At 40.6% G+C, this 27,636-nt stretch overlaps 1 protein-coding gene across 2 annotated transcripts in view; it reads left to right on the top strand.

Moving 5' to 3' along the window:
- Window positions 1-16,975, top strand: part of LOC103176226 (sodium/hydrogen exchanger 3) — a 32,633-nt gene extending 15,658 nt beyond the window's left edge. For both annotated transcript variants that reach the window (XM_007889639.2, XM_042331833.1), the window contains 8 exons: window positions 548-677; window positions 3,732-3,838; window positions 4,661-4,790; window positions 5,168-5,329; window positions 7,205-7,343; window positions 8,946-9,047; window positions 10,770-11,016; window positions 13,449-16,975. In XM_007889639.2, the coding sequence (XP_007887830.2) occupies window positions 548-677; window positions 3,732-3,838; window positions 4,661-4,790; window positions 5,168-5,329; window positions 7,205-7,343; window positions 8,946-9,047; window positions 10,770-11,016; window positions 13,449-13,452 (1,021 nt within the window). In that variant the 3' untranslated portion in view covers window positions 13,453-16,975. The remainder of the gene's footprint in view (window positions 1-547; window positions 678-3,731; window positions 3,839-4,660; window positions 4,791-5,167; window positions 5,330-7,204; window positions 7,344-8,945; window positions 9,048-10,769; window positions 11,017-13,448) is intronic.
- Window positions 16,976-27,636: the final 10,661 nt, after the last annotated feature.

The following is a 27,636-nucleotide window of genomic DNA, read 5'->3' on the forward strand; positions in this document are numbered from 1 at the left end:
GGGGGGGTGGGGGGTCTGACAGTTGTGGCCAATCAATTAGAATCAATAACTTAACGTGTTTTAGCATCTGTTATGAAAGTTCCATTTTTTAACCCCAATAAGTATACCATTCAATGTCCTGCCACTGTTCCCATGAATAGTTTGCTGAGTTCTGTGCATCGAGGGTGCACAGATTGTACAATTACTGTGGGATCGTGAATCCGCACAATCTGACCCGATTTTTGTAACAGAGTAGGCTGAGTTTCACAAAGCACACCCAGAGAGCTGTATGTGTGGACTCCATTGATTGCTCCCATTGTATCTTTGCTCTTTATCACCTTCCAATATTCTCAGATATTGTTCAGAAGTGGTGCTGAATGCACTGTCTTCAATCCATTAACAACAACTTCTTGCATTTATATAGTGCACTTCAAGCAGGATAGTGTCTCAGACAGTTGGAAACTAGGAGAGGAAGAACTGGGAGTGGGAGGTGACCATAGGTGCGGTCGCAGAGGTAAGAAGGGATTTAAAGTTAAAGACTAACACATTATTTGCTGTTCCATTTCAGGTGGGCTAACTTTGACAGAAATTACCTGAGCAAATTACTGATGAGGAAATCTGCCCAGACGAGTAGGGACAGAATTCTCAGTGTCTTCCGTGAATTGAACATCAAAGATGCCATCAGTTATGTGTCTGAGGTAATACAGACAACAGCCTATCCAAATGGTTGCTTCCCAATAATCTGGAGTGATTTATCTTATATATGGGGGAGCCAAATGAATGGTGCTGTCACCGTGAAAACCCTGAACCTTTCTCTTTCTGTATAATATAATAATCCTTACATTTGGTATAAAACCTTTCACATCACAGCGAGACTGCATGTTTTTGGGGGGCGTGGGGGGTGCAAACACACAATCAATATGTGCATGCAAATGTTCACCAACAGGCATTGAGTGAGTGACCCAATTTTATTTGAACCTCCCTTCTATTTTCAAATATTAACATGGGATCTTTAACGTCCACCTGAACAGGCAGACGCGACCTTGGTTTAACATTTTATTCAAAGGGCAGTACCTTCGATAATGCAGCACATCCCTAGCACTGCACTGGAGTGGCAGCATAGACTGTATGGGTTCCAAGTACTGACATGGGACTTGAACCCTCAATATTCTGACTCTAAGGTAGAGTGTTAAAAACATTAGGCTGACAGAGCAAAAGTACCCTTTTCTGCGTGAAGGGCTTTGACACATCCTCCTGAAATGAAAAGTTCTATATCAAGTGCAATCATTATTACAATTAATAGTCGTTATTAATTCTGCTTAAAGGAAGAGAATGTAGGATGCAAACTTTAGTTACCCGTTGTTGACCATGAAATCCCACATTCAGACCGTCCCTTGATCTTTTGGCCCTGTAAACCTTGCTTTTCATAGGATCTTTAATGCCTACCTGAAGAGGCAGACTGGACCTCAGTTTAACGTCTCATTTAAAGTATGCCACCTCCACAAGTGCAAAACCCCCCCCACTTTTTTTTTGTGGTGGGGCGGGCAGCTGGGTGTCTGACAGAAACCCATCACCATGTTCAAAAGTATCCAAACCAAACTGGGAATTCCATGCAGTCCATCTACACATGGAAATCCCAGGGATAGATTGTTGGAATGGAATGCACTCTCGCTTTCTGGAGGGACACATCTTGCTTACCTAATTCCGGAAGGTATTAGGAACAGGTTGGCAAGAGCCAAGGCTTGGGACCCCAGAATATGTTTTGGAGATGAAACCAAACTTTCTAACTAAAAGTAAATTGAGATAGTTATGAGAATGAGGGTCTCTTATATTGGGGTAGATCTTACCTGAGCAATAAAGGGTTGAATCATTCATACTATTTTAACGGATCAGGATGAGCAGAGGGTGAGCCAAATGACTTTATTGTTGAGGAGTTGGTGCTGTGGAGCCTCATACAAATGACCAAATATTTAAGTTCTTGCCTGTTTTCTAGAAATCTGCCTTGTTAATATAGCTTCCATTGTTTTAAAACATCCATGTCTGGAAGTCATGTCTCATGCTAATTTGATGTTCACTGGATGCCCAATCCAATGATTGACTCAACCCGTTTCATTAGCCCCGGTCACATCAACAGTATAAAATAGCACAGATTGTGAACCTATGGTGCTGCAGCAAGCTAGTGTGTGCAGGCGCTGAAGAGGATTGTGATTTACTAAATGCACTTGGACACTGAGAAAACATAGCTTCTTTCGGGGATCAAAGGAATACTGAAGTCACTTGGGTCTTACTGAGCAGTTACAGTACATCAGATGAGAGTTGCCTTGCAGCTGTGAGATGAATGAGTGAATTAGAGGGTCCAAGGTATAATTTCATTTAAATTTTTTTTTGTTTCATTTTTTGGTGCGTACTCCCCATGAGCACAGACCATAATAATAATCCTTGCATTTGATGTAGCACCTTGTCATCAAAGTCTCAAAGTGCTTTACAATGATTTTACAGCAACAATAAATATAATTGCATTCATATATCATGTTGGGAGAGTGTCCCAAGGTGCTGGACAGTCGAGGGTTTACACCTGAGATGGGGGCAAGGGGGTGGAGGTGGTAAGATGGTGTGGTCAAAGATGAAGGTCTTGAGCTGGAACCTGAAGGAGACAAGGTAAAGGGACTCTAGGAGGGAATTCCAGAGAGTGGGGGCAGAAAGGCTGAAAATCCAACCACTGATGGTGGGGGTGTTGTGGGGGGGTTGGGGGCAAGATGGGAGACGTGAAGCAGGTCAGTGCCTGCCGAGCAGAGGGAGCAGGGCGGGTTAATAAAGCTTTAGAAGATCACGGAGGTAGGGTGGGGCAAGACCATGGATGAATTTAAAAATGAGGCTGAGGATCTTAATCTCGATCCTCTGGAGGATGGGGAGCCGGGTGGAGATGGGGTAGGTGGGGGGGCTGCGGAGCCTGGTGTGGGTGAGGACATAAGCTGCAGCTTGTGTAGGAGGAGATGGCAAGTCTGGCAAGCAGAGAGTTAGCCCAGTCACCAGTTGTTTTACTGTAAAGTATAGTGACTGTACTTGTAGGCAAACAAAGCAGGTAATTTGTATACTACAATGCCCTGCGAACAGCCATGAAATGAATGACTAATTTTATCTGGTGGATCGTTGGCCAGGCACAAGGAGAAATGCCCTTCTGTTTTTAAATAATGTTTTAAAAGCCACCTAAACAGGTAGACGGAACCTAGTTTTAACCTCTCTCCTGAAGGATGGCACCTCTGATCACGCAGTACTCTTCGTCACTGCATTGTGAGAGGCTGGGAGTTCAAGATTACAATGTGGGGGTTGAACCCACAATCCAGAAGTGAGACTCAGAGGCAAGAGTGCTACCAGCTCAGCAAGACTGGCACTGTGGTTTGGACGTGGAGGCCACAAAACAATCTTAAAAAGAAAAACATTAGAAACTCAGTGCAATTTGTTTCCATTGGTTTGTTGTTGTCTGCTGTAAATAATTAGATGCGCTAGGATGAGAAATTCATCCTCCAGATATCTAGATTGAGAAAGACTGTTCGATACCGAGGGTAATGTCTTTAAAACCATCACATGTCTTTAATTGAATTTTTCTGTTCTGACTGCACACAGTATATAAGCTACTGCAGTTAATTGGAAAAATAATTTCATCCTAGTAGAAATAACGAGAGAAAAGCTGAACATAATCAAACATTTGTGCTCCTTTGACATTGTGTAACCTGGAACCTTTATTTTTATAGGGAGAACGCCAGGGGTCATTGGCATTTATCCGCTCACCCAATGATGTCAATGTTGATTTCCGAGGCTCCCGGTCATCTATTGTAGACTCTTCGCTCTCTTCAATCCTGTAAGTAAAGGCCATGACAGTCTTACTTTGTATGTATTGAGGAAAGCCTGATCGCAATTTCCTACCTAGACTGAGCATGACTTAGCCCAAAGAATTTAACCTTAAGAATTTTTTTAGGGATCAAAACCCAAACTTTCTACTGTAGTTTGTAGACATTATAGGCTTTAGTTAGTAAGGCTAATACTGTAATTTCAGCAAAATTAGTTTACTGTTAAATAACAAAAATAATCGAAACACATTGACTTGCCCATGCAAATTGAGCTCTGTGTTTTGGTCATTCATCTTTAAGAATCAAATCCTCCTGAGGCACAGGACAAGGCAAGAGCCTTTTTATTTCCAAAAGTTTGAAGAAGGATATATGGGTCATGTAGCAGATTAGAAACTAATCTTTTTTTAGTGGTACGTCGGCATGCGGAAACATTTGCTCATGTTTATTGGTTAAACTAAATGCATTTGAGTAGTCTCAACTCAGTTCCTAGTGAACAAGGTCTCATATTACAAAAGTACTCATAATTTCGCATTAAATTTGGCAAAATTGCTTAAAAAGTTCACACTGATGTGGGAAGTGCTACATTAAGGGCAGTGGGAGGGAGGATTCCGCTCTGAGATTGGGGGAGAGGAGAGGAAGGCCTAACCTGGGATTACCTGTGTACCGAAAATAGGAATCCATTTCCGTCATCTCACTAGCACCCAGGAGATACTGTTCACTTATTTGTTATATGTAGAATTAGGAGAAGATAGAAGGATCAAGGAATTATTAAGATGGTTGGAGGAGAATCCTACCACAGAGTGGTAATACAGTGTTCTCTGTTTGGTTGCCAGGCGGGAGAGCACTAGTGAGGTGTGCCTTGACATGCAGGCACTCGAGAGGAGAAGAAAGAGTGTGAAAGACCGAGAAGACACTGTCACTCATCACATGCTGCACCAACATTTGTACAAACCCCGGCAAGAAGTAAGGAGCTCACTCAGGGAGCTGTCACATTATTTTGCTATTTTAATGTAGATTGCCACATTGTTTTTGGTGTCTAAATGCTCTTTCACGTTTTGTTAATCATTTTTTCAAATGATCAATTTACAATGGGTTCTGGAAAATTCCAGATGTTACCGTGGAAGGACATATGTTACAGAAACAGAGACTATTTACTCCCATGAGGTGACGAGAGCTTCATATGAAGAAGGCCATTGTATTTACTGGGTCTACAATTCATCTGTTGCGCACTGTATTTACTGTATTTACTATAATACACCAGTTGGGCACCATATTTACTGAGGTCTATAATTTATCCGCTTGGAACTGTATTGACTAAGTTTTGCGTTTCCTTTATAAAGTCCAGGCTTGTTTACAGTCGTCATAAGCTGACACACAAAAAGGATGAAAAGCAAGACCAAGAGATCTTTGAGCGCACCATGAGAAAGAGACTGGAATACTTCAAATCCACAAAGCCAGCGGTCCGCCACGGTACGAAGTGCAAGGATAGAATAGTGAAAAAGGTAACTAAAATATAGCCAATGGTTTCAGAATCTGTTTATTTTTGTTTGCTTTTGAATTATATTTTCATTTACGTGAAAGTTTTGTTTTTGAGCTGTATTATAACATGACAATGGGATAATCATAAACCAGATTTGTTGCTTTAACTGCCCTTCTAATTCACCTCTGCTCTAAGACTGGTTGAGATTAATTAACAAGGACTGAATAGGGAGCAATACCTGGCCTCTTCCAGGTTTGTATGGGTCCATTTCATACAGGACCAAATAAGAATATAGGTTTAATGTATATTCCCTCCCATCATTCCCATCTAGGTGTTGCGGATATTTGTAGTTAGCAAAGATTTATAAAGATTGCGCAGTACTGAAACAGGTGTTTATACTCCACACAAGTCTTCACCCATTCCTTACTCCCTCTCATGCCCTTCTATTTCCCCCTCTCTCATCTGAAGGCCTAACTTCCTCTTGAATGCATCTATACTATCCTATTCAACCAACGCTCCAGACAGTGAGTTCCACCTCTCAATACCTTCTGAGGGAAGTTGCTCATTTTAAACTCTTTTATAAATCCCCCTAGTCACTATATTATATCTTATGGACTCCCCAAAAAGTGGAGGCTATTTATTTCTTCTCGAACCCTTGTATAATTTTAAAACATCTCTTTCAGGTGCCTCTTAACTGTCTCTTCTATAGCAAAAAAAAAGGCCTGACCTATCCCTGGCAGCTATATCCTTATGTATCCAGACACGCGCGCGCAAACACACCGTCCTCCTCTCAAAACCCATGCTGGAGCACATCAAGGCAGATTTGCACGGACAGTGTTTACTGTAACAGCACCATTTCCACTAAAGGGGAGTGGCAGTGTCTGCATAAAAAAGTGATGGTGAAATCTTGCGTGTTTGCATGGGGGGCAGGAGGCAGGGATGAATGATAGAATCATGGAGATGTTGAATTGAAGAGGAGACGTGATTGTGACAAATGTACAATGTACATTTATATAGCATTTTTCTTGTCAGGTGGATGCCTTAAAGCCTTTCACGCAGCTGACTCGCAACCAAACACTGGATGGGGAGTTGGGTGACGAATAGGGTAGGGTGGGAGCAGAGAAAGGTGACTGAAAGCACAGTTTTTTTTGGGGGGGGGGTTTAAAAGTGGGGAGAGATAAATACAGTGGAATGGACACTGAAGTGGAGTTACAGAAAACAGGGAGTGAAAGGTTGGTAACTGATGGTAGAGCAGATATCAGATGGGAACTTGAAGAAGGTCAGTGATTAATGAGTGGAGGAAGTGGCCAGGTCATTAGATTGCAGGAGGTTGTAGAGTTTTGGTGGGTCAAGACGCTGCAGAGATTTGAAGATGAGGATCAATTCAATTTGCTGTGGGATGCGGAGTTCATGGAACAGAGTGAGGATGGGGGCTAGGCTTACTGGTGCAGGAAAGGACATCAGCTGTAGAGTTCTGGATAGTCAGCAGCTAGTGTAGGGCCGGAACTGGGGAGTTCAGTAAGAAAACTGCTGGGATAATCAAGCTTGGAAGTGATGAAGGCATGAACGAGGGTCTTGGCAGCTTGAGGGCAGAGATATGATGGTGGAGACAGGTGACATTGTGGAGGTGAGGGAAAGCTGAGTGAGTGAAAGCCTGGATTTAGGGTGTCAAACGGGATATGGACGTTCTCACTTGGCTCTATGAGGTGGAGTGAGCCATCTGTACAGGCTGATGCAGTCAGCCCTGGAGGTGAAAAGGCACTAACTGGAGCCAAACAGGAGAATCTTGGTCTTGTTGTCCTTTGTCACTGATTTTGTTAATTTACCAGTTGCTTTGTAACTTTAAATAAAAATCTAGACACTTTGGTTATTGCATCTTCTTCTGATTTTGTTGCAGAAGAATCAACTTACCTTGCCAAACGGAAAAGCGAATGGGAAATCCCATGGGAAATCCCATGGGAAATCTCACGGGAAACCGAATGGGAAGCCAAATGGACAGCCAATTACACAGATGTCTCTGCACCATGATGACAAAGGTAATATTTCAACGTTTTCTCTCCCATATGTATACTTTTGCCTACAATCACTACCTTTACAGTGAATTCTATGAAGAACTTTGAGACATTCTCCCGACATGGAAGGTGCTATATAAATGCAGACTTATTATTGTTAAATGACAGACCTGTCTAAAGTGTTTCCTGACTGAATTTGTCTTGTGGCCCTACTAGGTTGTGGGCTTTGTTTATGGTGTAAATTAAGAGGCAAGTTACTCATTTTTAGTTTATTAGTCATATCTCACCCTTTTGCCCCCCCCCCACCCCACCCTCCATTGGCCAGAACATTTTATGCATTGAATACAGTTCTACAAGTGCTTGTTGTCTTTCTAATTGGTGTTTCAGTCATATGGGTTGTCACGATCCTCATTGACAACCGCACACACATGTGCATTTTCCAATAGGATTTACTGAATCGCCATTAGAGCAGAAACCTTAACGGTTTTACTCCTCTCCCACCAGGGATGCTGAGACCAACAGCAGCACGCTAGCTGCTCCCCTGATTGAGATCAGATATTGAACAGACTGGGAATCTGTGACTTTCTGATTTTATATCCTGAGGCATAGTAAAATGTATAACCTTGTGCTGTGTTCATAACAGCTGACACCAAAGTCACCTTGCTCTCAGCATAGAGTGGTGCATAATGTGAGGCCATCAATGTGGACTGAGCATGGGGTGGGTAAGTGGGCAGTTTTCTGGCACAATTGCACAGGTGCCTGCCTCACTGGCAGGAATGTCCTGTTTTTATTTACTTTTGCATTTGGATAGAAACTGCAATTATATATTTGCAGAAAGAACTATTTATATTAGGAGGAAAAAGTTCTTGAGTAGCACTTCTTTTAAGGACCCAACCTTGAAGAAGAGTTTCTCTTTTTCCCCTCCCTCCCCCTCCCAAGACACTTCCTACTGCATTATTGGTAGTCTTAGTGACTATTTTGCGGGCAATTTCGGCAGTTAATTTGGACACAGCAATGTCCCAGAAACAGCCAGGAGGTGAATGAACAATTTACGTGGAGAAACACTTTTTGATACATCAGCTTGGTTCAGTTGCTAGTGCTCTGGGTCAGAAGGTTGTGGGTTCAAGGCCCATGTCAAGGACTTGAGTACATGGTCCAGGAAGACATTCCAATAATGGTGTGTGAGGGGGCATTGGGTGTGAGGGTGGCTGCATTGTAGTAGGTGCTGTCCTTTGGATGTGACATTTTACCGAGAGATGAGCAGTAAAGAATGCATGATGTGAATCAAAAATAGAAGGGAGTTTCTTCCAGTGACTGGCCAACAGTCCGCCAGTAGATCATTCCTCCAGGTTGAAGTAATAATAATCTGGTTAATCTAATTGAATGTCACATTTTTCACCCTGATATTTCTTATGGGATTTCTTCATGCCTATGGAGGTTTCTTGTTGTAACTGGAAATGTGTTGCACTGACTCAAGGGAATTCCATTCGGATGTGGTCTACTTGTGGAGGGAAGCTCCTGCTGGTCAATGGGTACTCAAACTACTGTGATTTAGACCCCAATGTTGGTCATTTTGCTGCTTGTTGTATGTAAACCTACCTGGTTCTTTCCATCCATTACTTCCAGACCTGTTAGAATCCGATACAGAGGACAATTTTGAGAAAGAGGATGGAGGAATTAATTTCTTAATTTCTACAAGTTCAGCGGTGAATGAAGATCCAAGAAATGGTAATGCACTTCACTTACACAACTCACTCCCTGGAGATTTCTTTGCCGTCATAATATGTCTTGGGTCTGTTCAGCATTCAACAAATTACGTCTCCTTATATTCTAAAAGTGGGTAGTTCTAAATTGACGATAAAATTGAATATTTAAACAATCCTGGGTTAAAGTGAAAATTGCCATTATCTAATTTCCATTGGAAAATACTGGTATATTTAGACCTTTTGAATTTTTGTAGCACAAAAGGTCATTCAGCTGATTATGTCTGTGTCAATACCATATCCCCATTGGAGCCGTCACCTCTGCTCTTTCCCCATACTGTTTTCTTCAAATATTTATTTACATTTAAGTGTTGGTAAGGACTCATTTGGGGTGACGTAATGCTTTAACACTATATGTAATAAAATTTCTTCTAACCTTTCTTTCTAGCATCTTCTAATATATTATTTTATATTTATATTTTATATTTAGTTTTATATTATTAATAATTGAATGTATCTGGAACTATAGAAACTTACGACACAGAAGAAGGCCATTCGTTCCATTGTCTGTGCAGGCTACCTCAATAGCAATCCTTTCAGTCCCATTTACTTGTCCTTTCTGCATACCCAGGCTGGAGGACTCATTAAGCTGACATGTAACTTTGCGGCGTTTTTCAACGAGGCTGGGCTACCAAAAGCAATTGGGGGTGACGTAATGCTTTTAGCGATGCTCTATGTTTTTTTAAAAAAAATTCTTCTGACCTTCCTTTCTAACATCTCTTACAACCGTGTTTTATATTTTTAATCAGCGAATGTTCTGGAAGAGCAGGAGGGCTGATTAAGTTTACTTGTAATTTTGTAGTCTAGCTGGGCTGCACAAAGCAGTGAATGGGTAGCCAGAAATGCTGAAGAACTTGCACCTAGAGCCTTAACATTTAAGGATTTAAGTCCCTTTTAAATGCAGTGCTGCTCTTTTTTTTGGGAGGTTGGGTGGTGGGGGGGGGAAAGAGATCATCCAAGTGACGGACACATATAGAAGCTCACTGGCATACTTGAGAGTATCCAAATCTGACAAGGTTCCACAAAACGTGTAATACTGAGTTTTTTTGGGGGAAATGTAGTATGTCCATTAATACCACATTTCCAAAAATGTAGTATTATTATTTTAAAAATATTCTCCCTATTTCCTTATTATGCCTCTTATCCCTAGCCTCTTCATGCTGTGATGTAGTTCACAATATGCCACCCAAATAGCCATTCTTCTTGTGTAAGCATTGGGAGTGAGTATCGGCAGGCCACTCGACTACACTATGCACATCACAGCAGAGCCTGACTTCGCTGCCGTACTCGCACATTACCAATAAAGGGACCAGGAGCGTAAGTCTTGGCTGCTTTTCCCCTCTCAAATCCTTCGAAAGCTGGGGCCAGTTTAGGCTTTCTTGCAGCTGTAGTAGGCCAAACAACTCAACGTAGCCTGAGATTTGAACCAACAAGTTCCCAGTCTCTAAGATACAACTCTCCAATTTTTCATTGGGGATGCCCGATCAGATCGGTGCGAAAATGCTTCAAATGTCTCTACACGCTCTGTCAGTTGCCTGAGAATAATGTTGTTCATAATCTGCTCTCCAGGTCTGTGATTGGCTGTAAATCAAGTGGATCGCACTCTCTGCTTTGTTTGTTTAGTGTTGAAAATGTTTGTAAACATTTTATGTTTTTTTAACAAATACTTTTCAAAAACTCCCTACAGGAATTGTTAACCCAATGTTTTGTGCTGATGAAGAACAACCAGACAGTATGATCTCTCCACCACCGTGGGTCTCTAACGAAGATACCGTTATCCTGTCTCAGAGGGCTCGTGATCAGATACCCCACAGTCCAACCTACTTTCATCGTCTCGCTCCCATGCAGCTCAGCAACCGCTCCATAGATTCCTTTTTGCTAGCGGACATTCCCGAAGAGCGGCCACTGTCCTTCCTGCCAGAGTCGACTTTAATGTAATTACACCGGCTTGTATTGTACTGATATCTTCCAGCACTACGAACAGGCGTCTTACTGTGTCAGCTCTTGTATTATCAATTGCTTTCCTCAACATCATCTACCAGCTCTGCAAACAGCCTTTTATTCTTAATACTGCCTAATGTAATTTCACCATCTTGTCCAATTGTACTGATATATTCAGGCTCTATGAATACGTTTTTACTCTACCTCTTAGATTCACCAATGACTAATATTTCCTATCGACTGCTGATTTTTTAAAAAAATTCTGGTACCTTTAAGGTTTGAGTGCTGTTTGCTCATGAGACAGACAGACAGTTTGCTTCGAAAACATTCTGATCTTTCCTTGTATCTTTCCTCCGTCAGTAAATTCAGTCAAACCAATGACTAAGACACACTAGAAACAGCAGATTTGATACATTATGTGCTAAATTAGCTGGAAAGCACAGTAAGGGCTCTGATTGATAATGGGTTGGGAAAGGAAAACATGGGAATTTTGTTTACCTCTTAATCTGTATTTCCATCTGGAAAATAATGCATGATCCTAGGGGTGAGAGAATCAAAAGTCTGCTGATACTCATTGTCTGGGTTTGCAAAAACTAATCCATGCCTTTAAGAGGAAGAAAGAAGGAAAAACACCCCAATCTCGGGATTAATTGACTTTTGGTCCTGTAAGTAAACAGTATGCCAATCTTAAATAACTTTTTTTTAAGAAATGGTTTCACTAAAAGGAATAATATTAATTGATAGTTCAATAGTCAGGCTTTATCCAACTCTAAGATGAACTAACTTTGCAGTTCATTTCCCTACACTGACTCTCGTTTCAATTGTGCAGGTAACTTAAAACTGATCCATCCCTATGTTGTCCACGTCTCTAATCTGTCAGATTTTCTTAACAGATTCTCTAAAGTAGCCAGTCTTGCACTTTACATTCTACTTAATATTTTTCTTTCCTCTAACTGTTTGATTTCTACAATTCTTTCAGCTCTTCTGTCTACAGTTCAATTTGATTCTTAAGTGTGTTTTTTTTAATAAATTGTAGCCAGTGAAGCATTGCATTCATTTTAGAATACATAATACCTCTTATAGCTTATTGTAATGTTCTCTGTTCTGTAATGTTGGACATTTTTTCTCTTTGCTGGGGGTAGAGGCACAAAGGAAGAGGCTAACACAGAGTCACTTAAACTATGCTTTTTGGTGCAATTACTTGCAGCATTAAGACCTGATTTTGAATTCAGTCCAGGCTGAATGAATGAAGCACTTTTCTGGGATTAAAATACATTGCTGGAGCAGAATACAATATTTAAGGCATGCCAGATATACGCTGTGAGTTCTCAATGTTAACACAAAGTGCTCAGAAGTGCTCAGAATTGAACGGAACTGTCAAATTCCCCAGAATTGGCATTCTCAAAATGATGTATACAATCACATTTTTACACCGCTCCTAAAACATGTGCTACCCCCAGCTTTACAGGAATGAAAATGAACTATCATTAGACTATTCTAATCTGGTTGACTTTTATATTGACCCAACCTTTTCCACATCACTACAGCAACATTCTTTAATTATTAGTTTTTATTGCTCTACAACCTTTGATCTTTGAGCTGTTTTGCAGATTCTGTTGCATATTAATTGCCTCTTGGTTTCATTCACTGAACGTCTCTTACTAACTGATGAACTTCTCGTATCCTGTAGCCAGTTTAGCAGAGATTCTGTGCATTCTCTTATTCTCTATTTAATAATGAAAAGGGAACTAATGATCTTTTGGAAGAATCTACTGCACTTATCTGTCCTCTGATCGAGTCATCTCTACCATTAAATCTTTGTCAACTCCTAATTCCAATTTCCACCTTTTCTCTGTATGCCTTTATTATCCTTAGTTGTCAAGTCTCTCTCCCTCTTTACTCTAGTTGCATTTTAATAGATTGGAGTTGTCTGTTGGATAGTTTAAGTTCTAAAGTTTTTCTTTGTCATTTACTGCTATTCATAGCACAGTTTAGCTATTGAACATGGGACCTCGCCACTCTACATAGTTCAATAACGCACTCAATAACATGCAGCGGGTTTCCTCACTAAGCCATTGGGGGAAGGGACCATTCTTAAGATAATCAAATTAGCCAAGTGTTCGAAACTGTTAACAAAAAACTTTCTTGGGATCACCCATTTAAAAGTTGATGTGAGAGGACCATGTGATGTAACATGAGATATTCTTATATCTGTATTGCAGAAAAACTTACAAATGGTTTTTTTTTGCAACCAATGAAACTGTTTCCTGGTTAAACATGGTATCACACTGTCTATGACAGTTGTAACGCATAGGAAAGCTATGTTGCAGAACCATAGTGTCGAATAGTCAGGCTTTATCCAACTCTAAGATGAGCTAACTTTGCAGTTCATTTCCCTACACTGACTCTTGTTTCAATTGTGCAGGTAACCTAAAACCGATCCCAAGCCCCCCTCCATTGCCTTGCCCCTCCAAGCTAGAAGAACAACGTCCCCCAAGAAAAGCTGAACATCCCAATGAAGATAGCTTTAACACCGAGGGTCCCTTCAAGATCTTCCCAAAGTATCTCCAGACGTCCTGGGTGCCAAATTATTCTTCACCAAAAAGCAAGGAGCCCCAATTGCCTACGGTTTCGGAACAGGTGGCAGTTCAAGAAAAGAGACCTGCTGAGTTTGTTCAGAAGATTCCCACGGATAATAAAAAGAACCTTTCAGTTCAACCAAGTAATAAAGGGTTCAGCATGGGGAAACGACACGCCGACAGGCTGAATGAAGAGTTGGAGGACGCCAGCTCAAAGGCACAGGAGCAGAAACCGTTGCTCAATCAGGACGCCAAGATACTCTCAGCAGCAGCCAGGCGTGTTCAAAACCGCCGTTCCTTTAACCGGCCTAGACCTCTGCGTTACCCAAAGCTCCAAAAACTTGGGTCTCTCCCAGTCTCTTGCCACATTCCTCCTCATTCTCTGGAGCAAGAGGAAACACAGTTTTGAACCTTGATTTGCACAGATGCTAATTTTGGTGAAGCCTTCAAAGAAGCCAAATGAGCATATTTTGGTTGTACGGAGCAACTCTAGAATATCTTTTTTTTTGCAGAATGTCAGTTACTGAAATGGAGTTCTGTCGTGTGTGAATTAAGAGATGTAAAAGACAAATAATGGAGCAGTTGATTGAAGATTTAGAGGGTGTGGAATTAGTAACCATGTTTTTCCTTAAAACCAACTTCTGGTGTATTGTACAGAAAAGAAATCTGACCGTAGAAAGGCAGAAATATTTTATAAATGTGATATAGACTGGAAATTTCCAGTTTATTCCTACTGATCTATTTCTTCATTATCCTGAGCATTTTTTTGTTTTAAATGTTTAATGCTGCACATTTCATCATATTGGACATTAGTCACGTGTTTATTTTTTAAGAAAGTTTTGCCATAAATCATTGGTGCCGTAATACTCTAAAACCTACAAGGTGATGTTAAGCCACTGGTATAGCTCCTGAAAACAACACTGCCACATTACAGTATAGTGTAACGTAAACTGCAAGTAAAAATTACAATCTGGTCCTGGCACTGCCATACAATACCAGCAGATCTGATCTTGCAGGTCATCTCCCTGTACTGAGAAGAGTGTTATTGTAGGCACTGCCGTACTTGAGGAATGAGCAGGGTGCTGTGGTGAAATAGCTTTTTGTGCTTTTAGCATAAGGTTTTAGCAGATGTGTTTACCAGATTTTGTTTCAAGAAATGATGCATTTTGTTGGGTGAAATGGCATTGCCTTGCACAAGCTGCTTCACAAGTTGGAATTAGTGCAATATGTTTAAAGCTCTCGCCTGAAGATGGTCGGAGCTCAATCGCTTCCTCCTGCAAAAAGAAATCTGCCAGAACAATGGTCGAGCGATCTGTTGATCTGAGGATTGTGCGGAAATAGCATGTTGGGCGGAGATCTGGTACCATCCTTAGAATATCGTACGTACCCATTACTGGCCCCCTGGAAAGCAAACACGATCAACAGTGACTGAGATATTCTGTGTATCTTTACACCTATTTTGCACAACAGTTATTGCTGTTTTTTACAGCTTTTAAAAAACTGAAGTTTGTCCCTTTGTTGCCATGAGTGGAGCCTCTAACAAAGGACAAGACATTTAGAATTTAAGTAGCTGTGTTTTCTGGGTTAGTAAACACAGACCCTGTTTAATGTGAGTGTAATTCAACTGTAAAATCTTTCTTTGCACGTCTTTTTTCTCTGTTTTATTTTCCTTCAGCTTGCAACTGAGAAGGGTGTCCCCACATTGATCTACTCCGAGGTCTTAGCCAAAGCAGGCAGCACTTGAAGATGTGCAGCTGTACCACACCATCTTTAAGTGCTCGTAAAGACATCTGCCTGCAGAGAGCGGGTGATCCACCCTGTCTCCCAGGCCTCTGCTCAGTTGCCTTCCTATTGTAGCACAGCTCAGGTCCATTCAGATTCTTGCCCTTTGGGGAAATAACAGATTTGGGGAAATAATAAATTTCTTTGTTTCTAGAAACAAACACCGTGATTTTTCGCATACGAATTGCACCGAGGATTTTGCATGTAAAATAGTGCAAGTCGTATGCAAAAATTCATGGCTTGCTTTTGTAAATATTATTGTACATCACCTGCACTGGCATATAATGGACACTTGAATTTCAAGGCCATCTTTTAGTGTAAAAGGTTATCCATTATAGTAGATGAACGTGATAATGTCTTCATATCCCTGCACCTTTAATTGCTTGTCATTGTAACTTTCAAATGTCATTGTTTAAGGCATGTTTGCCATGAGCCTCTGGTGCCAAGAAGAGTGGTGGAAAATTAGAGAATACACTTGGATAATGGACTTTTCCTTATCACCCTTCCTCAGTGTCCTCTCCCCCCCACCCCGCCGCCCACCAAACCACTCTGTGTTATTGTTTATCTCTGTCCATTCTTCTTCCCCCTTGATCACTCCGATGTTTATGCACACGTCGAGTGATGTTCAACATTCCTTATTGGCTGAGTCACGTGTGCAAAGGTGTGGGTTCCAACTACCCAATGCACGGCCCATTCTGGTAATCAGCACAGGCGGAGTCCAGAGAGAAGTGCCCGATCGTTGCGTGACTAGACTTTTTTTTGGAGGATATGGCTGGCTTGAGGCAGCTATACACCTGGTGATGACATGCACGATGGCGTTGCCAGGTGCAAGTGTGCATTTTCCGTGCATGTTCCAATTGGTGGGGTGGGGGGTGGGGAATGGGGGTGCCAATGCGAGCACCAGAGGCAGGTTCACTACCACCTTTACTTCTCAGCAACCTCGCTGTCACTTGCCTGTGACTGCTGAACAGGCTAAATGCAGTAATAGCTTCAGAGGTTGTACAGTATTTTGTACTCCTGATCCTTTTGGTTTAAACAATGGTGTAACCAGATCGGTGACACATAGAACACACCATGATGCTTCTGGGACATTTTAGATGTTGATGATTTATGGTGTCCTGCAAATTGTGACATTTTGCTGTGCAGAGGAATCCATGGGAATGCAATGTCCTTTGTTATATGGACAATTGGATATATAAGTTGCCCATCTAATGTTATTGAGTTCTACTTCTACAGGGTGGTAATCTGACCAGTCAGTCTGCTTTCTGTCTTCTACATACTTATGGGTTAATATTACATTACTGTATGTCTTACTTTTGCAAGCCCAGAACAATAAATATATTTTTTAAAGTCAGCGTTTTAAAAAAGTGTGTCTATATATTGAAATTAGGAAAAGGCTGATCTTTTTATTAATATAAGTCTGTAGGCAATACATAATTGCTCAGGAAAGTATCATGTAAAGTAACCTCAGGTGTATACCAAGCATCGTGCTACCATATCACTATGTCCGGTCTGATTTTATACAGAGTACAAGAGTGTAAAGGTTGTCTATCATTTTTGTAAATAAAGAGAAACCAAATCTTTAAAATTATTTTATAATACATTTGACTTGTGTCGTCTCTTAAAATGCTGGAATTTGAAGTGAGCTTTTCCATGCTGAAGCTAATGAATCACTTGTTTCTGTGATTCCTGACCCTCATATGTTCTAATCTCACCCTGGGGATCCTAAGGTTTAAGCAAAGTAGGCTATCAAATAATGGGATTTTCATACACTACTATAAAGTTAAGTGTCACCATACATACACATTTGAAATGTAAATATTTTTACTATTTTCTATCTTTCTATGCATCTCCCTCCTGCACGTGTGTGTGTGTGTGTCTCTTGCTTTCTCTTTTTCTCTGGGGGTGGTGCGGGTTTGGGGAGGGGGTTTCCTTTGGCATAGAATACATCAATACAATTCCAGCTAAGAAATTTCCAATTGGCACCAGTTTTGTAGATTACATTTTCACCATGCTTCTTACAACATGCCTAGTGAGGGAAGGGAGGTGTCTTTCAGTGATCCTACACTTCAATTGGAATCCAATTTCCACTATGTCTTGCAAAACTCCAATTGAGCTCCTCAGCAATGCGGTGTTGAGTCACTTGACTTTAGGCACACGTGGCCTCACATACCAGCCTCTTGAGTTGACTGGCTGTGCTTTTGAGTTAATTATTGGTCCTTTGAATACTTTTATTTTTGCTTAGGCAGCAAATCATTCAACCACCTCAACTGTGAGTAAACTTTGACTCACCGGCAATGGGAAATCTCACCTTGGTTGTGTGGAACAGGCCAGATTCCATTCTTGTGAGGAATGTGTGAGACAGGTTGTAGCTTTGCATCAGATCACAGAATATTGTAGGGCTCAGGGGAAATTTACCGAGTTACGTCCATCAATTTCTGCAAGAACTTTGACCTTGTGCCTTGTGAAGCCCTCCTGATGAAACTAGAAGCCTTGGGAATATATGGCCAAAACTTTATTTTATTTGGAATGTTTATTCCAGCTCCAAGATCTGACTCACTGGGATTATCCCTCTTGAGAGAGTAAAACAAGGTTGTCTGTTGCCCATCTTTTTCATGTATTCATCAATGATGTGTTGGATGGCATTGAGGGGGACGGACTTGGTGTATCTGTTCCAAGTCTGATAGGATTGTGTTACTTCAGTTTGCAGATATATAGGGCTGATTTCAGCCCATCCAGACAGATCCACCTGTCAACTTGGCTCAGTTGGAATAATGTGTTTCTGAGTCAAGATTGTGGGTTCAAGCCCAAATTGGTACTTGGAACTTGTATTCTAGGCTGATGTTCCAATGTCGTGCTGGGGTGTCCTGCATTATTGGAGGTGCCGACCTTCGAATGAGACATTAAATTGAGGCCCCAACAGCTTTTCAAGTGGATGCTAAGGATCCCATGGTACTATTTGAAAAGAAAAGGGCTTTCTGGCCAACAATCTCTTAATAAAATTGGTCATTCGCCAGGTATTTGCTGGTTGTGGGACATTATTGTGTACAAATTGGCTGCTGCATTTGCCTACAAATAGGCAATCACTATACTTCATAGTAGCATCTTGTGAAGTGCTAGGAGACACTTCAACAACGTGATAAGGAGCTATGTAATAATAATAATAATCCTTGATTTGTATCAGATCACAGAATCTGAACCAAGCATTTACATAGCACCTTATCACATCTTCTAGACATCTCAAAACACTTCACAGAATATACTGTAAAGTGAATCGACTGTATATTTTGAGAGCGAAATGCAGCAACCAATTGCGAACACAAATACAAGGGTTATTATTTTATTTTCAACCCTGGCAGAACATATTAAACCTGAACCAGAGCCCAACATAAGACCTAATGTTCACAAAATGAAATTGCTATTATTTCAAAGTCATAACATTACAGCCCGGAGAGTGAACAAATCAGTTATCTGGAGCGGCACACCATCTATTGGTGTTCCATAAATTTTTTCTTAAATTTGTACTAAATGAAGGAATACAACAAATTTTAATCCATAGGAATGATAGTCTGTCACTCCACTATTAAATCTGGCACCTTTTTTCTCAGCCGAGATATTTATTCAGTTAATTTTTTAAGATGTTGATTGATAGTATATTAATTGCTTCTGGTTCCAGTCTATTCCATGTTTCTACCTCTGTGTATTCCATGTATTAAATCTGTCTTCTACCATTCCAGAATATTAAATCATGTGGTCATGTCCCCTTTGAATCTGTTATTAAAATAAGCTCCGTTCTGTGAGTCTCACTTCACCTCAGTGGGAAATAGTTATCAGTTAGGAGCATTATGGTGAGACTAGTAACATGAGGTGTTACATGAGCTCAGCTTCAAAAGAACCTTAGTAAAAGGTGAGACATGAATCAGAAGCCAACAGAAGAATGAAGAGAAGATGCTCCAGTTTCGCGTGAATGTGATGGCTCTATTCTTGGTCTACTTCCTGGTAATGTTCTAGTTTTAATAGAAACAAAAAACCTGGTTTTGTCTTTTCAGAGAGAAGTTCATTTCTGAGAGTAAAGCCTGATCAGTAAACTTAAAGATAGTGTTTTATTCTTTATCATTTGTCTTAAAAGAAACTTACTGTATTATCTTGTAACACAATAGCCTTAGGTATCACTTTGAGATGACATGAAAAGGGACTAAGAAAACTAAAAGCACTGTAAGTAAGAGGTAATTTATTGGAGGTTCTGAAGAAATAGGAGCAATTCCCTTAGTTACAAACGTAAATCACTTTAATGAAGAAAATTGGTTCAATCATAGCATTCCTCTTATTAGAAAGAAGACCTTTCTCTTTGACTGTGCCTTTGGTCACCTTCCTCCCCCTCCTCCTGGCTCGGTGCCCGGGATCCATTACTGTAAAGCGCTCTGAGACACCGTCCGGCGTGGAGGGCGCTATATAAATCCAAGTTGTTGTTGTTGTAGTTGGCTGCTCTCCCTCTAATCACCGTGGCCAGTCTATCTCTTCCAGCTGTCTCAATCTCTTGTTGTTGCTTGTAACTTCCACAGGAGGCCAGCAAAGCCTAGCAATTCCTGGCTGTCTGAGAGGGTTGTGAATTCCTTCACTGCACAGTACTTAAGAGCAGTGGTGGCCAACCTTTAAGGTCGGCCATCCAAATATATTTTCTTGATTGAATATTTCTTGATTAATGGCCACACCATAAACATCGTCACTCAGTAGCTACTGGAAACAAAGCATCGATTTAAAACAGACTCATTTAGACTAGTGTGAATGTTCGGCGGGACACTTCCTGCCTGTGGGTCAAGCATTTCTTCAGCAACAACAAAATTACATTGTAAAGTGCCTTGCATGTCGGGAGGACGTCCCAAGGCGCTGAACAAACAGAGCTTTGAACCCGAGCTGGGGGTCGGGGAGGGTGGAGGGCAGGGGGGGGGAAGCAGGGAGATCGAAAGCACGGTCCAAGAGTAGGGTCTTGAGATGAGTCTTGAAGGTGGCGAGGGAGGGGACAAGGTGGGGGGTTATAGAATGGAGTTCCAGAGGGTGGGGGCAGAGTGGCAGAAGGCCTGCCTGCCAATAGTGGGGCGAGCGAGGCAGATACTCACGAGTGTACAAAACAGGCTAGAGTGAATGACCAACATGAGTGGCAGTCACAGATAGATGCCTGTTTGCATTGCTGTGGATCACAAATGCAGGGAATGTTGATCATTCTGAGAATGTCTGTAAACAAGTGGATTGATTAGTTTTTTTTCAATTGATAGAAATTGAATACAGGTCCAACAGTTGGTCTGATTTGAAGAAAAAGTTTCTCTATTTCTAAAAATTGTTTTAAAAGTTTAACATGAGTTTTATTTCTTGCTTTCCTATTGTAAAGACATTGACTCTTGCTGAGTTCCACTTCCACAGGCACCAGCTACCTTGCTCAGTGGCTACAGAGCCCAGATAGTAACTGTCAACAGGTGAATTCAACCAACCTGATCCTGTCCTCTCACTGAAATCTGTACACTAGACTAAAAGTAACAGATGCTAATGGGGATACAAAACAGCCAAGAGTGAATGACCAATATTGTCTACAGGATTGATATCTGGGACACTGGGAGAAACTCCATTCTCTTTAATAATAATCCTTGCTTTTGGTATCACGCCTTATCACGTTCGAAAGGACGTCTCAAAGCACTTCACAGGCTTTGCTGTAAAGTGGTGTGCATTCTGTGGGTGAAGTGCGGTAGCACAATTGCGTACAGCAATGTCCCACAAGTGACAATGAAACAAACAACCAATTTTATTAGGAGGGATTGTTGGCCATGACACCAGGAGAAATTCTCTTCTATTTTCGTGTAATGTCATGGGATCTTTAACATCCACCTGAACAGGCAGATGGGACCATGTTTTAACATCTCATCCAAAGGATGGCACCTCTAACAGTACAGCACTCCCCCAGAACTGCATTGGAGTGTCAACTTAGACCATGCAAGTTCAAGTCCTGATGAACCTATAACCTTCTGACTCAGAATTGAGACAAGTGCTATGGTATCTTTAACATTCACCTGAACAGGCTTGAAGGATGTCACCTCTGCTAACATGATACTCTCCAGCAATGTATTGGAGTGCGTCTAACCTCGGAGCTTAAATTCCTCAGGAGAAGGGGAGGGCTTGAACCCACAACTGTGTGACTCAGAGGCAAGAGTACTACCAACTGAGCCAGCTTGCAATGCCTTCCTGCAGGAGATACAGCATTGGGATAAGAGTCACATTTAGGTAGGTTTTCATAGCTGTTGAGAGAGTGAATTTAATGGACTCAATGTTTTTTTTCTTACGCTATGCTTTTCTTCACCCTCTTTAACCCAGTCATCAGACTATACAGTAAAATCCTGTGAAACACTTTGAGACTCTCAAGAACACCATAAGGTGCTATTTCAAATGCAGAGATTATTATATGAAAACATTTGTAGAATAACAATGCTCTTTATTGCATACATTACTGCTTTGATAATGATAATAATAATCCTTGCATTTGATGTAGCACCTTATCATGTCTTCAAGACTCCACAAAGCATTTCACAGAATATACTGTAAAGTGAATTGACTATATATTTTGTGGGTAAAACGCGGCAGCCAATTGCGCACAGCAGTATTTTGATATTTTAAAAGAAAATAGGAAAGATTTAGTTTAAATCCATTCTAGTTGGTTTTATAATTAGAAGTCTCATGTAGTTACCTAGAAGATTACCCCTTTCCCCCATCAATTTGGAGGGGAGCAAATTGATGGGAGAAAGGAGTAATCTCCTGAAGACATTTTTTCCCTTCTACTGGGGTGGAGCTCCACAGTCAGCATCCAATAACTTGCCCAAATAATACTAATCCTTGCATTTGATATAGCACCTTATCACATCTTTGAGGTGTCTCAAGACACTTCACAGAATGTAAAGTGAATTAATTTGTATATGTTGTGGGTGAAACGCAGCAGCTGATTGTGAACAGCAGTGTCCCCCAAACAGTCGTGAATTGAGTGACCAAATTATTATTATTTTTATTTATTTATACATATATATTTTTTGAAGGGATTATTTCCCCTAGAAAAGCAATCCATCAATCGATTAAGAACCGGGTTCCTATTTACTTCGGTGTAAACAGAGGCATGTGGAAACTTGCCTAATGTTTTGCCGTACCAGGGAATCAAACCCAGGTCCTCTCGATTGTGAGACAAGTGCTCTCACCAATATGTTACAAGACTTCCATGGCCTTCATTAACACTAAGCCTTGACAGCGATAAAAATTGAACTTGGGATCTTCCTGGTCTGTATGGCTCGATGTATACCATCAACAACTCTCTGAAGAACGGTGTTCTCCTCATCTACAAAGTCAAGGTCTGTCTGGAATATGAGAAACGATTGTTATGGAAAGAGCCTTGAGGCTTATCCACAATTTACCATTATAATTATAGTGGCAGTAACCTTCAATATCAAATGCAAAATTACAAAGTCATGGGTTTGGACTCGTTCAAGGTGGAGGGAGGAGGTTGGTAACAGAGAGGGTTGGAGGGTGGCCGAAGGCGTGGTCGAAGACAAGGGTCTTGAGACATGCCTTGAAGGAGGCAAAGGAGGGAGTGAGACAAAGGGAATGTGGGATGGAGTTCCAAAGAATGGGGGCCAAAGAGGCTGAATACCCAACCGCTGATGGAACTATAATTCAACTGCTCATGTAAAATTGCCCTCAACTCAAGTAGGGAATATATAGTTAAAAAAATGGTCACTCAATCCACTATTCAAAAAGAGAAGGCAATTTCCTGGCCAACAATCCCCCAAAATAAACATCATTCACTTCATGGCTGTTTATGGGACACTGCTGTGCGCAATTGGCTGCTGTGTTGAACCGACAAAATACACAATCAATCCACTTTACAATATATCAAATGCAAGGATTATTATCAGTTTGCTTTCACTTCCATGGCCCGTGTTTATAATACCAATATAATTTTAACGTTATGTATTACTAGAAGGAAATATAAATTGAAACCTTCACTTTAATCATTTGCCAAACATTATTTGAGGAGAACTGAAAGAAGGAAAACTGAAAAGCTCTGTAAGACAGTAATTACAAGTTACTAATTGTTTTTAAATACATCCTTGGTCTTTGGTAAGTTTTGATTATAGTTGAAGCTCAGGTATTAATCTACCAAGGCCAAGGACTTGAAAATCAATCAATAACTTGTACTTCCTGTCAAAACCTTAATAACTAAATAGGTTTGTAGATATATGTCATAGTCCAGTCCACTTAGATAACTTGCTGACAGGGCAAATATATTTGAAGGTAAACACAGCAGCCAATTTGTGCACAGCAATGTACCACAAATAGTCATGAAACGAGTAAGCAATTTTATCTAGGGATGGTTTATTACAAGTACCATTTTCGTTAAATCACTTCCCACCTCAATAAGAACATCGTTTACATTCAGAATAATTAAGTTAATTACTTTTAATTTTTGAAATCTGTTATTATTTTTCCTGCATGGCTGTACAATTATAGATATGTTAAAACCACAGAGAGGAATTCCTCAAACAGAAATGACTTGCTGTGGGAAAAGATGCAGGGGATTGAAAAGGTGTTTCTCAGGAGAGGAAATCTAGGTCTCAGCTGGGAACCCCCTGTGTACGTCATGCTGACTTGTGAGACCTCGGTTCTATGGTAATCTTGGATCTTGTGAGTTGGCATGAGGTACCCGTGGGCTATTATACTGCAGTGATAAGCAGCAGCTAGTTTTAACATTGGTGCTAGGAAGCAACTCAGAATGCTACGCACAGTGTTGCCCATGTCTGGCATGTTCACAAGTTGATTTGCCCTCTAGCTATTCATTGTAATGAGTCTGAATCTTTAATGTGCTGGATTTTAAAATTATTTTTGTCAGTTGATCTTGCAATTTTNAAAAAAAGTCTAAATCACACAACTTTATTCTGTATCATAATATTAGTACATTTAATAATAATACTACTACTTGCATTTGATATAAGGCTTTATCATGTTTGCGAGACATCTTAAAGCGCTTCACAGAATATACTGTGAAGCAAAATGACTATTTTGTGGATGATATTTATTTAAAAGAAATATTTTCAATTCCTATCTTTAACTGCAGGAGACAATTTATTTCACAAAGGGCTTCCTAAAGAGTGCTTTCTCGACCCCACGATAGTCACTGTGTCTGAGTGCAGACTCTTCTAATAAATCTGCTTGGGTGAAACACTCAAGCTGATGCCTGTTGCAAGGTTTGCTACAGTTCTTCCCATATCTTCCTAATGCAATGGGTACATCAACCTCTATTAGCAGAGTTGGCTTCAGGGTTGCTAGAGGCAGAGTTTACCTATGCTCCTTTAGTGAGTGAAATGCTTCTAAAACAACAATAATTTGTAGAGTGTTTTCTTTCTCACTGATTAGTGCGGGAAAGCTGAGGCTTTGTTAACACCCACAACGTATAGTTGATGCAAAAAAAGACTCATTTGAGAGGAAAGTAAACCCACAAAGTGAAAAAGAGTCAACATGAAACAAAGAACTGAAAGTATATTGCATGCCAATTCAGATGAGCATCTGAAGAGGTTAAAGGAAGTGAGAAGAGGGTTAATACAATAGTCAATGTAAAGGTTATACTGTAATACCACAGTAATTCACCAGATGGTGCCCCAGGCAGCTAGTGCAGAGCTTAGACAGTTATTTTATTCCACTTGTTTGCTCAATAAAGTTTAGTATAGGTTGAGTTATACTACTACCACCACCACTACTATTTATAATAATCCCTGCATTTGATATAGCACCTAAACAAGACGTCTCAAAGCGCTTCACAGAATATACTGTAAAGTGAATCGACTATATTTTGTGGGCTAATCTACCTACTGGATCCTCACAAGAAGAGGTTTGGTTGAAGAAAATGCTCTTTGGTTTATTTGACCCTCATTCCTTCCAATATATCAACATCTTCCCCTTGCTATCCAAATCTATTATTATTGTTGTTGTTGAATTGAGAGCATCGGTTTGCTGACTGACGCCACCCTTCACTTTCTTGGATGATCCAGAGATGAGAGAAAAAATTGTTTTAAAGACTTGAGAAGATTAAAAAAAAGTTTTACATTTATTTTTAATTCCCCTTTTCCCTTGAGCCTCGAGGTTATGTGCTGGCAGCTTATGCGACTGTGAGGATTATTATAGTCAAGTCCAATCCTGCGGTCACACAATGTCAACACATGCACTTTCCACCAGTGCCTCTGGATGGCAGTTAAAGACAGGAACCCTCATTGATATTTCCATATCCTAATCCATGAAGAGGCCAATTGCAGCTCCTGGTTGAGATCAAATAATTAAGCACAGATCAGGTTTAAACATGGGACTTCCTTCTCCACAGCTGTTTCACACAAGCAGTTGCTTTAATTGGATAAGACTGTTTGGAAATTATTTATTCGCTGTTCATTGTGACAAATTTCCTGCTAACTGAAAACATGTTCTACTCATTCATCGCTTGAGTAAAGAAGGGAAATATACAGTATTTGCTACAGGCTGTCATTAGCCGAATCACTTGTTCAGGTCCTGTGACTGCTCAGGTCCTGTGAGTGAGGCATTCTTTGCTGCAAAAGTGAATATCATTGCTAACAGTATCCCGTCATATTGCTCAGCTCTGACTGTACGTCACACTCAACAGAGCCGAAGCTCTCGTCCACGCCTTCGTCAACTCCCGTCTTGACTATTCGACTGCCCTCATTGCCGGTCTTTGCAACTCTCTCACTCAGTCCCCTGGCTTGCCTTCTTCTTCCCCATTTTCAGATCATGCCTGAAGACCTTCCTCTTCCACCATACTTAAGGTCACATTCCCCCTCCTTCCAGCTCGATGTTAGGTTCCGCACTGTTAAGGCACTTTGAGAAAGTACCCCGTGTGAAGGACAGTATATGAATTCATGTTGTTGTTGTTCCAGCCAGCCTGTCCAATGCATTGGTAATCTACTGATATCTGTCAGTCTTCCAAAATTGTTTCAAGTGTGTGATGTAGTGATTGATAGAGTTGCCGGCGTGCTTTGCATAATATCTGAATGCAGAAATCTATTCAAATTCCATTCCCCCTTTCGTAATGCTTCTGATGTTAATAGTTTTGAAGCCATTTTAAATTGCTGGTGCTTCTTTTCCTATCCTTGCAAACTTCAATTTAGTTGAAATTGAAAGCAATGGGAATGAGACCTGCTGTTTTACATTGCATGATGAGTTTACAGTCTAGGGTGATTACTTTTAGGCATGTCCCCATCAATTTGATGGCACTTTCATCTCCTCAGAGGAGACTGCAGTATTGATCTTGCTTGTTTGAGTCACTGGTGCATTGGAAGCACACAAGACTGCTTGATGTGAACGGTCTCATAAAAAGTATTAGATAGATGTTTTGAAAACGAGAAATATTAAAGGATATGTGGAGCGATCAGGAGAATGGGATTGATGGGCTAAATGGCCAGTTTCTGTAGTCATTTTTCTTTCAATGTTCCTTCTCTGAAGGCATATGGTTCAAAGTCACCATTGGTCATAGTAAGCACTTTGGAATTTGCTCCAAATGAATGCTCTTATCCAGCTTGGATAAGTTTGAATGCTCTTATCAGTGGATACTGATGTGGATTCCAGTCTTCTGTGTTCAGGGAAATGGGAAATCCTAATGAACTAGTTTGAGATTAAGGATCACTTAATTAGCTGGATGAGACATGAAACTTTTATACTCATCAATGTATCACTCTATTGCAAATAGAGGAGGGAATGCTTACAGAACCAATTCCCTTAAAGCAGTTTTCGGCAACCTTTATGGTCAGAGAATTAATACATTTTTCTTTATTGATTTTTTCTTTTATAATAATGATCTTTGCATTTGACATAGTGCCTTATTGCATCATTGAGACATCTCAAAGTGCTTCTCAGACTATACTGTGAAGTGAATTGACTGTGGATTTTGGTGGGCAAAGTGCAGCTGAGAATTGCGCATAGCAGTGTCCCGCAAACAGTCGCAGATTGATTGACAAAATTACCAAATTATTTTATTTATCTATTCTTTTGAAGGGATTATTACTCTCAAAAGTGATCTGCCAATCGAATAACAACCGGTTCCTATTTACTGCTAGGTAAACAGAGATTTGGAGTAAGGAAGTTTGCCTAAGATTTCGCCCTGATCAGAAATCAAACTCGGGTCCTCTCACTTGTGAGGTGAGTGCTCTAGCCAATACGTTATAGGAC

This window comes from Callorhinchus milii, unplaced genomic scaffold, assembly GCF_018977255.1.
Source record: "Callorhinchus milii isolate IMCB2004 unplaced genomic scaffold, IMCB_Cmil_1.0 Scaffold2, whole genome shotgun sequence".
In the NCBI taxonomy this organism is placed as follows: Eukaryota; Metazoa; Chordata; class Chondrichthyes; order Chimaeriformes; family Callorhinchidae; genus Callorhinchus; species Callorhinchus milii.